The sequence below is a fragment of the Coffea arabica genome, chromosome 10c, assembly GCF_036785885.1.
Source record: "Coffea arabica cultivar ET-39 chromosome 10c, Coffea Arabica ET-39 HiFi, whole genome shotgun sequence".
NCBI classification, from domain to species: Eukaryota; Viridiplantae; Streptophyta; class Magnoliopsida; order Gentianales; family Rubiaceae; genus Coffea; species Coffea arabica.
In genome coordinates this window covers 47,183,450-47,197,855 of record NC_092329.1, presented here as the reverse complement: position 1 = coordinate 47,197,855, position 14,406 = coordinate 47,183,450, and the positions used below count along the sequence as shown (strand labels likewise).

Below are 14,406 nucleotides of genomic sequence, written 5' to 3'. Positions count from 1 at the left end.
ATGTCTTAATGGAAAAAGAAGAGAGCCTGACTTTCATTCCATTCTTCGCATTAACTCTAAAAGAAAACTTTCATTTATCAGATGAAAATTTCTTACACATCTCCGAATTGATTGATTGAGGGAACAAGTGCTCCATCAGGCGATACCTTTTTGATGATAAGAGCACCTTACCAATTCGCGGCAAACTCTCCTTTTGGCTTCATTTTGTACTGACGAAAACCACCTTAATGCTTTGCCTTCTCGTCTGAATGATCCTGATTTGACCCTTTAAGCGTAATCATAGACCAATCCTTTCGATCATATTGACCATGATGGACAGTGTTTAACTGCTTCTTATTCCTAATCTCGATCCTGATTCTGCTTGAACTTCTTTTACTCCATTCAGGCTTCTTTGAAACATTTTTGAATGTCTCTTCCCCTACTCCTTTCATTTTGAAATTCAAATTCACATTCGTGAGATCGCTGCCATCAAATTTCTGAACAGTGATATCCAAAGGGTCAGACGATTTTATTCTTGGCCATCTGAAAAGAATGTGTAAGTCACAATTTATAAAACTGTACATTTTATTGAATTTTCAGACAAAAACCAAACTTAATATTCATGAAACGTGTCTTTAGCAGTCACTTGATTGAAAACTATTTACAAAAAACATAGTTAAACAAAAGACACGCGTATGAACGATTTTCATTGGTTTTAACCAAAACAACTCCCCAAATTTATCGAAACTCCCTTCAAGGGAGAGGAATCTCACTAATTCAGCCCCTTCCAGGATTCTCAAATTTCTTCATTGGGGGTGGATGCCTCAAAGGCGTCCTTGTGTTCGGGAAAGGGATTTGTACTTATGCTCTGTCCCTGTTCACCCTTTTTCCTTAGCACTATTTCTCCGAATTCGATCATATCCTGGATTTCATGTTTCAATGCCCGACAATCATTGGTGGAATGCTCGGGAGCTCCAGAATGATAAGCGCAGACTGCTTGAGGGTCATAGTCAGAAGGAAAGCGCTTAGAATAGATCTTAGGAGGTATAACACCAATTTTCCCGACAGCTTTCAATTGCTCATATAATTGGTCAACAGGCCGACTTAGATTGGTGAAGGTTCGGTGTGACGTTGAATTTTGGGTGTCACTGGTTTGTTGGTAGTAGTAATTTGGGCTAGGGGGTGGAATAGGTCTTGGGTTAAAAGAAGGGCGAGGTCTAGTTTGGAGATTTGGTTGAGGATTTTGAAAGGGTGGTGTGAGTACATTTGGATAATTTGGTCGAGGTCGAGAATGGTTAATGGTAGTATGGTGGATAGGACGGGAGTTTGGGTAGTATGGATAGGGTGATGAATAAGCAAGGCGGTTTGAAAATCTAGGTCTGGCCGAGGGGCCCTGATCCCCAACAAAAGCAGTTTCCTCTTCTTTTCCCTTAGATTGGGATTTTTTCCCACTGTCATTCTGGCCTTGCAGAGTCTCTAGTTGCATCTTCAATGTTGACACACTAACAATTTTTCCGGCCTTCACAAACTCATCAAATTCTTCCAATTTATTGACAATTTCGGCAAAGGAACACCCGGTCATTCGAAAAATCTTCTCAAAGTAAGGCGGGTCATGAGCTTTGATGAACGTGCGAACAATCTCGTTTTCAGTCATAGGAGGCTCCACCTTGGCGGCCAATTTCCTCCATCTCTTCGCGTACGTCTTGTGGTCCTCAGATGGTTTTCTTTTAGTCCCCTCAAGTGTGGCCCTCGTTGGAGCAAGCTCGCAATTGTATTTGTACTGCCTCATAAAAGCAGTTGACAAATCCATCCAAGATCTCATATCCTCAGGCTTCAAATTGGAATACCAATCCAACGCGTCGCCTTCTAGGCTCTCGGGAAATAAACGTACAGGTAAATTCTCATCATCTATCGGCTTTCCAAGTTTGTTTGCGAACATCCGAAGGTGTGTTTTGGGATTGCCAGTTCCATCGTACTTGCTAAATTTGGGCGCTTTGAAACCCATTGGCAATTGCATATCCGGAAATAGGCACAGATCGTTGTAGTCTAGACTTCCTTGTTTGCTCAGACCTTGATTTTTCCTTATGAACTCCTCAAACTTATCCAATCTTTTTAGCAAATTCTTATCAACCGGTGCGGATGATTCCCCAGCTTCAGCCTTCCCTTGGGCGGCGGTATCTAAGGTGAATGGCTCAGCGGTGGAGTAATAATGTGGTCCTTGAGGTTCAAATGGCATGCTCATAGTGATTGGCGGATAATTCTGGGGGATTTGGGCATGAGAAGGGTTAATTTGGATGTGAGGTACATAAGTAGGTTGTGGGCCATGAGTGGGATAAGTAAAAGCTTCCTCCGATGGGTTTATGACTTGTGAAGTAACAGAGGCTTGAGTATAAGGTAAGAGTATTGGTTCAGATTGGCCGGGGGGTAAGGGTTCGTGTTGTTGCTCACCGCTAGCACCCCCAGTGACCAATTGGTCGATCACGCGCCGTTGGGCCATCATTTCAATGCTTAGTTCATTAAATCGGTTTAGAACTTCGCTCAGTTGAGCTCCCAGATTTGCTAAGTTAGTCGCTGATGTTGTTGCAGGCCTATCAGATGATTCGGGATGGGTACTCATGTTTACACTATCTCTTGAAGCTCGGCTATGTGATCGGGTAATAATGGGGCTTCTTCATGTAGCAATATTTGTAATTACTACCTGAGAACGTAGGAAAACCCCTATTAGATGCCCTTCTTGATTGACTGTTGTCAAAAAAGAAAAAGGAAAAGAAAAAGACAGGAGTTAGTAATAATTAAAGTAATTTGGATGCATGTCCTATTGGGGGACCCTTTTAGTGCCAAGGGTAGGCCTAACATGAGAATGCAATCCTCTGAGGTAGGCACTATACCATACCTTGATGAATCCGATCAACTGATTGAGTGAAAAAAAATGATTTGAAAAATTTGGTCAATCGGAGTGAAGAGACATTTGCCCTAAAAATGAGGACTACGTTCCAAATGGATTACTTACTTTGATTGACGCATGATGTGCAAAAGAGCCTGCTTTTGAAAGGATTGCAATGTCTCGACTAATTTATTCAATGAACCTTAGATTTAAACCCTAAAAAGAAATAAACAAGTCAAATGAAAAGGCTGAAATTGATGATTTATTCAAAAATCGACCAGATTACCTTAAAAAGGGTAAAATGGTCAAATGTATTAAATGAAATTTGATTATTTATTCAAAAATGACCAGATTGGTCAAATGAATTGATGGAAATTCAAAAATGGGTTGAATTGTCCACCCATTGGTAATTTTCAAAAATTTATTGCGATGCATTAATCTATGAGCCTTCTAATATCAAATTTTGGCCTCAATTCATTTATCATCTCAATAGTGAGGAATTATTTGTGAAGTTCTTCGAATTAATGTCCTTTACGCAAGGGATTTTTACCAATGTTGACAAAATGGCCAAAAGTGATTATTAGACGCTCGTATTCCAATGTGCAAAAATTACTTTACCATTTTCGAAAAGATCGGATCCTACCTTACCTTGTGCACTACCCCTTTGGATGGTACAAAATGTAAACGTGCAAGTCTCTTTGGATTAAGTATCCGAGACACGAAGTGGTTTATTCCTAACACAGGATCCCTAAATGGCATTCCCTTCTAGAGTTTATGCATGATGCCAGTTTATTAAAGTGATAAAACATGCAATTATATTATGACCTAAAGGGACCCTTTGTATGTCAGGGTAGGCCTAAAATGATATGCCATTAATTTATAAATATACCAGAATTTTTAAACGTGCAATAACCTATTGATAAGGGTAGGTCCTAAAAGAGGATCATGCCAGACTTCTTATTTCCTAACATTTGTGAATGCAAAAGACAAGAGACAAGGAAAGTTAGTTCAACACATAATCACATAACACGTTGGACAATTTAGATAATATAAAAAGCAACAAAGATAAATAAGGAAAAAGGGGTAGGACCCCTCCCCTCGTGAATAGTGTTCCTAATTTAGGATAAGGTCGACTCTATCCTAAGCAATTCTAATATGGATGCATGAGGTTGAGGTTCACTAATGCATCTAGACTCGATAAACTTAGGTCCCCGAGCCTTCAGACTTGGAAACCAAAGGTCATCACTCCCAAGGTTCCTTGTCGGTGGCTCGAGCGATTCCCCAGACATTGCTACGCACACGTCGTGTCACGGCTACATATCTGGGTGAATCTAAAAATAATCCTCAACCTTCGACTAAAAACTAAAGGCTATCAACCCAAAATTTAAAGCGGAAGATTGAGTGACCCCTCGAATCATGCTACGCACACGTCGTGTCACGATCACATGTCCAAGTAGGTCACCTAATCCTAATAGGGTGGAGTGGCGTGACAAGCCACTAAAAGAAAAATAAATGAGGGATAAAAATAAAGCATATGCACGTATGCTAGTGCTCGTTTGGAGGGGAGGGATCGAAAACCAACGCGAGACTCTAAGGTGATGTCCCCCACCCAAATGCAATGCAAAGCGCGAGATAAGACAACTAAAACATACATCCAAACAACCAAATCATACATACGTGAGTGAGGAGGTAGTTTGATATGCGCGCGAGGCAAAAGGTTCTAAAAATGAAAAATGCAACCCTAATATCCAAATGCTATGCATAAAAAGGGTAGAAAACGGAAAAGAATGGCTAGATCAAATGCTCAGACCCATTTAGGAAATCCCCAGTGGAGTCGCCAAGCTGTTGCGCCCCACGTTTTGAAGGTGTGAAGTAGTGTGTGGGATATATGTGTGAGAGTAAAAATAAAAGGCCGTGGGATTGTGAAATGCGACGGTTTGGCCAAATAAAGTTCAAAAAGGGTTTTTTGAATGGAAAATGGAGTCGCCACTTGGTATAGAGTTAGGGTGTACCAAGTCACCCAAAAAATGATTTTTATTTTTGGAAAGAAAAGTAAACAAACCCTTTTTAAAGAATTTTAGATCTACGTAACCAAAGAAAATGATCGGGGGTCACATTTGATACGGGAGAAGGCAAAGGCAAAGCCTAAGGCACTCTCTTACCCTAGCCAAAGCTAGTTGCGTGACTTAGCCCCACTTTTCCTAATTCTTCTACCCAAAATATGCGTTGCATGTTGGATGTAACTAATGGATATGAAAAAGATGCAATCCTAAATCTAAAATGTCTCTTATGAGATTTTTTGGTCCCAACCACATGAATTGTGATGGCCAGTAAGGAAAGCCCTCATAGAGGTCATGAATAATGCAAATGAAGACTCAAGTATGAGTGTAAGTGTGCAAAAGCAAGTAAAATAAAAACAAATGTAAGTGCAAGTGTGCAAATGTAAGAAAAGTGCATGTGTGTAAGGAAAGTGCATGTGTGCCAATGGAGAAAATAAAGGTATTTGTGTGCAAGTGGATGAAAATAAGGTATAATGGTAGTAAATATATAAGTGCAATTGGGTGCAATTTGTGAGGTAGAAAAATAAGTAAGTGATAGGAAAAGAAGAAAAATGTGCGAACATGGCATGTGGATTGAGAAAAAATATAAGTAGTGAGAAAATGTGGATAAAAAAGTGAGGAAGTGATATGATAAAAATGAGAGTATATGAACCTAGAGGAATACATCAAGTCGGGTACGGGAATGACTTCTAACTTCACGATTTTAATTTTCCCTTTGATTAGAAGGAAGAACTAGCGTGCTAAAGCTATTTTGTAGCCACACTCGCTCGTTTCCCTTACCAAAAGGGGACTCTCAAGCAAATGTACCCTATAACTAGCATGAGGATGCAAAAACCTAAAATGAAAGGGAAAAGGTTGGAGGGGCATGCCAAATGCTAAAAAAAAACTAAGAAAAATGTATGAAATGTAGTGAAACATGCAAGTATGTACTAACGAGAGGGGACGGCCTATTGGGTCTAGCATTGGACTAGCCCTTTCTATGAATTCCTACTAGCGTTGGACTAGTGGAAAATGGGACAATGAGCCATAACTAGCGTTGGACTAGTGTGGTGACGTACATTCATCCATCATATTCATCTACGACTATAGAAAGCAAGTAGACATACAAATCATCTATAAACACGTAGCACATAACACTTAGCATGCTCGACTAAATGCAAGAGCCTAATAAAGCAAATTAACACATAGCAACAAAAGCAAGTAATGAACATATTACATTTGCTAACTAAAAAATAAGGGGAAGGGGAAAAATGGATAAAATTGCTCTCCAAGCCCTATCTATTACAAGCCAAGAGGTGTACACATACCCCATAAAAGAATAACTTAATAAAAGTAAAAGTAAATGAAATAAATGAAAGAAATTAAAGAAAGGCAAGGAAAGCAAAGTAGACATGCAATTCTCACTTAGCACGTTGAATCACATAGGAGAGAGACAAAAAGGGATAAAAGAAATTATACCTCCCCGTTTATGATGTTAGTAAAGTAAACACGACTTAACTTGGGTTAAAGTCACCAAAGAAAGGGATAACTTGGGCTAAAAATCATCAAAACAAAGAATTAATGCACCAATTTAGTGAAAAAATGTAAATAAGCCAATTTGAATCCACAAAATTATCGAATCCTTCTTCAATTGTAACTTAAAAATGATCAAATAATGCATAATTTCCAAGCAAAAGTGAATCATTGATCAAATTTCTAAAATATCAAAATGACTAAAGACCCAATAGCAACCATTAATCAATCAATCAAGGCCAATTGAAACATTTTAGGAACTCTAAAGGTCCAGGAGCAAGAAAAGGTCAAGTAATCACAAATAATCACATAAGTATTAAAGCATTTAAACAACTTAAACATCCATGTTCGCAAAGTTGGGGCCTAATTGAAAGGAAAAAAGAAAATTGAAGGGTCGATTTGATGGATTTTTCAATTACTTGGGCCATAGTAAAACAAAGGGAGACTTGGGGCCAAAGTGTAATTTTCAAAGAATTATTTCATGCAAATCCATGCAAGTTACGTGAGACTTAAACTTCTGCAACTAAAAATGAAACATGCTTTCTTTTGCTTCCAAGTTTGCTGCAAGTTTTCAGCCGCGGCTTTTCTTTCCATTTCATCATGCAGACCAGATTCATCTAATACTAAGACCTCACCTATCAGCTATCGACTACATGAGACACGAATCCATATTGCAAAATTGTGGCAAAGCATTTGAATTGACTAATATCAAAAGAAAGTGGAGAAATACAACCTGAAACACTAAAGAAAAACATGCAACAAGAAGACATTACAGGTATCCGACACTTCATGATGCAACAGAATGTAAAACTACAACAGAGAAAAATATAAACTCGCAGCAAACATGTCCAGGACACACTTAGCCAAAGACCAAGGAAATCGTAAGCTTCAAAACTTAAACCAGCGAAAGAGGAAAACAGAATTTGATCCATGCCGCTGCAACAAGCCAAAGGCTTTCAGCTTGTTGCAGCAAATTTTATGCGCAACTCTAAGCATTCTGAAGTCCGACAAACAGGCTCATCAGACAATTTTCAAACCTTGTGAGTGATCTTAAGATATCGAAAACTGTTTTCAAAGCATTAAAACAAACAGAAACTAAAATGAACAGCAGCCATATATGCCAAAAAGGTCTAAACTTCCATCGAGTTTCCTACGCAAGTGCTAAGGAACTAATTCGACAACCTACTGCTGCAAAAATGCAGCTTATCAAAACACAAACAAAAATACTTTAAACCTCCTACCGAAACTTCCAAATAAACTCGCCAGATAAGAACCTAAGGCCCAAACCATAGCTTTGTGGTCAAAAAACGGGCAAAAAAAAACTGAACACACTCAGCGAACATCTCTCCAGGTTCACGAATGGAAGCAAGCAAACACCTTTTATTCATAAGTCCTTAACAAGGAAACCCAAATCAGTGAGCTTCTTTGTCATCTCTTAATTCCAGACAAAGAACGCAAGAAAAACAGAATAAAAGTCATGCAGATTTGAAGAGAAAAATCCTGTCATCTACTGGGTTTGCTACCAACTAAAAACATGGAGAATCTTCTACACAAAAAGAATTCAAGACTCATCATAACACAGGACTCGAAGTATGGAGCCCAAATTTGAATGAACAACGCATGAACAAGAAAATGACGTGAAAGCAAAAAACAAGCAACGAAACTCTTGGTTACAGAGGCCAATGATGCACAGGCGGGAAAGGATGAAAGAAAGGATTACCTTGAAGGATGATCGAATTTCCCGGAAAACCCAACGAGATCTGATGCAACCTTGATGAAAGAAACCGCCAGTGAAAGTATGTAGATCTGTCAAACCCCGTTCTTTTTCATCCACCGCCTCTCTTTTTCTTTCCAGAATTCTTTCTTCAGCCGCCCCCTTCAGCTGCCAACAAGTTTTTCTGGCTTTTCTCCACCGTTGCCTCCCAAGCTCACTCTATATCTTTTCCTTCTTTTTCCGCTTTAGATTTTCAGTTGTCACGGGCTCTCTCCCCTTTCCTACTCTCACTTCAGCCGTCACAAAAATCTTCTGGTTTCTTTCTTTTTGCCGTCCTCTCACGACCCCAGTCCTCTCTCCAATATCTCAGCCGTCATTTCCAAAACCCCTCCCCTCTCTCTCGGCTGTTTCTTTCCTTTTTATAGGAACTTCCAACCCCTAAACCCTCACCTCAAAGGTGAGGATGAAGGGTGGGCTTCCAACCAATATTTCAGCCATCCGATCCCTTAGCCCTATTTTCTTCCTGAAAATGATATTCATGCGCTGCAATGTGCGGCTCACTTTTCCCTTTGTTTTTAATCAATAAATAGTAAAAGGAAACAAAACATATTTTTAAAGAATAATTTTCTCTTTTTGACAAATTTTATGCTAAAAAATCTTAATAAAAATAAAGATAAATGGCCAAGAGGGCAAAACTAATACGAAATAAAAACTAAAAATAAAATAATAGATAATAATAATCTAAAATGCTATAAAATGCTAAAAGGTGCCTTAAAACAAAAAATAGATAATAGTTATTACTAAAACAAAAAATGAATAAGCTAAAATTTGGTGTCTACAGTTTGCCCCTCTTTGTTTGAGTTTTGAAAAAACTTGAGACACAGAAGTAGACACCAAATACTTACCTGTGTTATTTGGCCGCAAAATGATTCCAACGAACTGGAATTTACAACGGGACTAACCCGAACAAGAAATTTAAAACGGGACTGACCCGAACAGGAATTTTAAAACGGGACTGGCCCGAACAGGAAATTAAAACGGGACTGACCCGAACAGGAATTTAAAACGGGACTGATCCGAACAAAATTTAAATCATGGGACTGGCCCGAACAAAATTTAAATCATGGGACTGACCCGAACAAAATTTAAGTGCTCACTAGTGGGACTAATCCATGTTTAGTGGCAAAATAAAAGAAATGCTGATATGTATGAAGAAACTGTATAAGACTTGCTCAAAAATTATCCAAAGACTTGTCCCAGTGTGATGAATTGGTCAGTGGGATTAAACCCGATCCTGCCTTAATTGGGGGTACAAAATCCAAACCCAACATGATGTTGGTGATGTTGGCGGCATAAAATCCAGACCCAATGTGACATTTGTGAAGTTGGCGGCACAAAATCCAGGCCCAACGTGATATTTGGAATGTTGGCGGCACAAAGTCCAGGCCCAACGTGATGTTGGAATGTCGGCGGCACGAAATCCAGGCCCAACGTGATATTTGGAATGTTGGCGGCACGAAATCCAGGCCCAACGTGATATTTGGAATGTCGGCGGCGGCACGAAATTCAGGCCCAACGTGATCTTTGGAATGTTGGCGGCAACGTGATGTTGGAATGTTGGCGGCACGAAATCCAGGCCCAACGTGATCTTTGGAAATGTTGGCGGCACGAAATCCAGGCCCAACGTGATATTTGGGATCAGTAGGATAAGATCCAATCTCGCCATTCAATTTGTCAAGAAATTAAGCGTGATTGTCAAGAGGGGGAGATAGAAGGGTGCGCAGCGGAAGTTGAAATTCGCCAACAAGAATTTAAAATCTGATATTGAAAATGATTTTTTATGTTTCCCGTTTTTTCCTTTTCGTTCGGGAGAAACTTTTCAAGATTTTTTTTTTTTTAGCCTCAGTCTCCACCACTTATTGTGCAACCGATCATTTGATTTGCATTATGGCAGGGTTGCTCAAACTTTGATTCACTTCTTCTTTGGTCCGAATCCCTCAGTCATATAAGAATTCTTGGGCGACGTTCCTCAGTTCAAAAAGTTGCCCCAGTTTCGTCCTTTGAAACGCGTATGAACCTGTAAAAGAAAGAACAAGTAATGCCACCATCATTCGATCAATTCCTCCTTGAAGAAATGTGTAAACATGAGTACTTTGATGTTTTCCCCTTGATACTTCGAAAACTCAACTATGCTCTGTGATCTGATCAAATTCCATTGACTTCCAATGCTAATAAGGCCCTTGGTATCCAGGGATTTTCAATAAATCAGGGGGATTGCCATCTGATGAACCTAAAGAGATAAATAAGACTATGAAACTGATGAAAGAATATTCTATTTACACAACAGATGATGAAAATTTCTGTAACATGAAAACAATCATTTATTTTTTATTGAAAGAAAATTAATTTTAAAGAAATGAATCTATAAATTCGACAATTTATGCTTGAAAAGCCAAAGTATTCCGACTTTAAACAAAATGCCACGCTTGACCCTTTAGATATCATCCGCCCTGAGTTCAATGTCGGCAACAGAAGAACCACAATGCGAGGAGGAATCCCAAATGAATCGAATCACCAGGTTTCTAATTCCACCCTCACTTTTCCTCATGAAACTCTACCTTAGCGCCCTTTCAAGTTTTCACTAAGGCTACTCCCCCTTTTGGCTCTTTTTTTCTTCATTTTGTTTTGTTTTGTTGTTGTTGTTGTTGTTTTTTTTTTCTTTTCTTCTTTTCTTTTTCCTTTTCTTTTCAAAGGTGCCCTTTTCGAATTTTCACCTGATGAACAAATCTTGCCAATAGCCTTTATCAACTCAAAAATGTGTTTTAAGAAATAATGGCATCAATGCGACAACCCCTTCCTTTACAACATGAGTGAAGGCGTATTGACATCATTTACCATGTGACTTAGAAAATTTCTTTAAAAGAGGTGATGCCAAGAATGGAAGCCAGGACTTTTTGGCTTTTGTAATGGGGTCGGGTGAGGTGCTAGGAAAGGTTAAGGCTTGAAGGCAGACTTCAAAAAGTGGTTTAAATGATCTGAGATCGCATTTCCATGTTAACCCTATTTTAGGGTTAAATCAAAATTTGCCCCAATTTATTCTCAAATGAGGTTCTCTTTTCTTTCATTTTCTTCCTTTTTCATTCATCTTTCAACTTTTTAAAAATTTGCTCCAGTTTATTTTTAATTGAAGCTTTCTTTTGTTCATTTCCTTTACTTTCGACTTTCCTTAAAAAATTGAATTTACCCCAGTGTGGGGTTTTCTCTCTTTTTCTCTTCTTTCAAAACTAAATTTGCCCCAGTGTGGGATTTGCGATTCTCAGAGGTTGCCAAACGAAATGATCTATTCTGAAGGCTCAAAAGGGATAACTAGGAATATAATGTCTTAATGGAAAAAGAAGAGAGCCTGACTTTCATTCCATTCTTCGCATTAACTCTAAAAGAAAACTTTCATTTATCAGATGAAAATTTCTTACACATCTCCGAATTGATTGATTGAGGGAACAAGTGCTCCATCAGGCGATACCTTTTTGATGATAAGAGCACCTTACCAATTCGCGGCAAACTCTCCTTTTGGCTTCATTTTGTACTGACGAAAACCACCTTAATGCTTTGCCTTCTCGTCTGAATGATCCTGATTTGACCCTTTAAGCGTAATCATAGACCAATCCTTTCGATCATATTGACCATGATGGACAGTGTTTAACTGCTTCTTATTCCTAATCTCGATCCTGATTCTGCTTGAACTTCTTTTACTCCATTCAGGCTTCTTTGAAACATTTTTGAATGTCTCTTCCCCTACTCCTTTCATTTTGAAATTCAAATTCACATTCGTGAGATCGCTGCCATCAAATTTCTGAACAGTGATATCCAAAGGGTCAGACGATTTTATTCTTGGCCATCTGAAAAGAATGTGTAAGTCACAATTTATAAAACTGTACATTTTATTGAATTTTCAGACAAAAACCAAACTTAATATTCATGAAACGTGTCTTTAGCAGTCACTTGATTGAAAACTATTTACAAAAAACATAGTTAAACAAAAGACACGCGTATGAACGATTTTCATTGGTTTTAACCAAAACAACTCCCCAAATTTATCGAAACTCCCTTCAAGGGAGAGGAATCTCACTAATTCAGCCCCTTCCAGGATTCTCAAATTTCTTCATTGGGGGTGGATGCCTCAAAGGCGTCCTTGTGTTCGGGAAAGGGATTTGTACTTATGCTCTGTCCCTGTTCACCCTTTTTCCTTAGCACTATTTCTCCGAATTCGATCATATCCTGGATTTCATGTTTCAATGCCCGACAATCATTGGTGGAATGCTCGGGAGCTCCAGAATGATAAGCGCAGACTGCTTGAGGGTCATAGTCAGAAGGAAAGCGCTTAGAATAGATCTTAGGAGGTATAACACCAATTTTCCCGACAGCTTTCAATTGCTCATATAATTGGTCAACAGGCCGACTTAGATTGGTGAAGGTTCGGTGTGACGTTGAATTTTGGGTGTCACTGGTTTGTTGGTAGTAGTAATTTGGGCTAGGGGGTGGAATAGGTCTTGGGTTAAAAGAAGGGCGAGGTCTAGTTTGGAGATTTGGTTGAGGATTTTGAAAGGGTGGTGTGAGTACATTTGGATAATTTGGTCGAGGTCGAGAATGGTTAATGGTAGTATGGTGGATAGGACGGGAGTTTGGGTAGTATGGATAGGGTGATGAATAAGCAAGGCGGTTTGAAAATCTAGGTCTGGCCGAGGGGCCCTGATCCCCAACAAAAGCAGTTTCCTCTTCTTTTCCCTTAGATTGGGATTTTTTCCCACTGTCATTCTGGCCTTGCAGAGTCTCTAGTTGCATCTTCAATGTTGACACACTAACAATTTTTCCGGCCTTCACAAACTCATCAAATTCTTCCAATTTATTGACAATTTCGGCAAAGGAACACCCGGTCATTCGAAAAATCTTCTCAAAGTAAGGCGGGTCATGAGCTTTGATGAACGTGCGAACAATCTCGTTTTCAGTCATAGGAGGCTCCACCTTGGCGGCCAATTTCCTCCATCTCTTCGCGTACGTCTTGTGGTCCTCAGATGGTTTTCTTTTAGTCCCCTCAAGTGTGGCCCTCGTTGGAGCAAGCTCGCAATTGTATTTGTACTGCCTCATAAAAGCAGTTGACAAATCCATCCAAGATCTCATATCCTCAGGCTTCAAATTGGAATACCAATCCAACGCGTCGCCTTCTAGGCTCTCGGGAAATAAACGTACAGGTAAATTCTCATCATCTATCGGCTTTCCAAGTTTGTTTGCGAACATCCGAAGGTGTGTTTTGGGATTGCCAGTTCCATCGTACTTGCTAAATTTGGGCGCTTTGAAACCCATTGGCAATTGCATATCCGGAAATAGGCACAGATCGTTGTAGTCTAGACTTCCTTGTTTGCTCAGACCTTGATTTTTCCTTATGAACTCCTCAAACTTATCCAATCTTTTTAGCAAATTCTTATCAACCGGTGCGGATGATTCCCCAGCTTCAGCCTTCCCTTGGGCGGCGGTATCTAAGGTGAATGGCTCAGCGGTGGAGTAATAATGTGGTCCTTGAGGTTCAAATGGCATGCTCATAGTGATTGGCGGATAATTCTGGGGGATTTGGGCATGAGAAGGGTTAATTTGGATGTGAGGTACATAAGTAGGTTGTGGGCCATGAGTGGGATAAGTAAAAGCTTCCTCCGATGGGTTTATGACTTGTGAAGTAACAGAGGCTTGAGTATAAGGTAAGAGTATTGGTTCAGATTGGCCGGGGGGTAAGGGTTCGTGTTGTTGCTCACCGCTAGCACCCCCAGTGACCAATTGGTCGATCACGCGCCGTTGGGCCATCATTTCAATGCTTAGTTCATTAAATCGGTTTAGAACTTCGCTCAGTTGAGCTCCCAGATTTGCTAAGTTAGTCGCTGATGTTGTTGCAGGCCTATCAGATGATTCGGGATGGGTACTCATGTTTACACTATCTCTTGAAGCTCGGCTATGTGATCGGGTAATAATGGGGCTTCTTCATGTAGCAATATTTGTAATTACTACCTGAGAACGTAGGAAAACCCCTATTAGATGCCCTTCTTGATTGACTGTTGTCAAAAAAGAAAAAGGAAAAGAAAAAGACAGGAGTTAGTAATAATTAAAGTAATTTGGATGCATGTCCTATTGGGGGACCCTTTTAGTGCCAAGGGTAGGCCTAACATGAGAATGCAATCCTCTGAGGTAGGCACTATACCATACCTTGATGA

The 14,406-nt window shown here is 39.6% G+C and overlaps 2 protein-coding genes across 2 annotated transcripts; both read right to left on the bottom strand.

Annotated features, from left to right (window-relative positions):
• Positions 1-224: 224 nt before the first annotated feature.
• Positions 225-2,596, bottom strand: LOC140015973 (uncharacterized). The gene is made up of 2 exons (XM_072068810.1): positions 878-2,596; positions 225-476 (listed from the first exon to the last, which is right to left on the bottom strand). The coding sequence occupies exons 1-2, from the start codon at positions 2,594-2,596 to the stop codon at positions 225-227; spliced, it is 1,971 nt and encodes a 656-aa protein (XP_071924911.1).
• A 9,154-nt stretch (positions 2,597-11,750) lies between these two features.
• On the bottom strand, positions 11,751-14,122 carry LOC140015972 (uncharacterized). The gene is made up of 2 exons (XM_072068809.1): positions 12,404-14,122; positions 11,751-12,002 (listed from the first exon to the last, which is right to left on the bottom strand). The coding sequence occupies exons 1-2, from the start codon at positions 14,120-14,122 to the stop codon at positions 11,751-11,753; spliced, it is 1,971 nt and encodes a 656-aa protein (XP_071924910.1).
• Between the last annotated feature and the right edge of the window lie 284 nt (positions 14,123-14,406).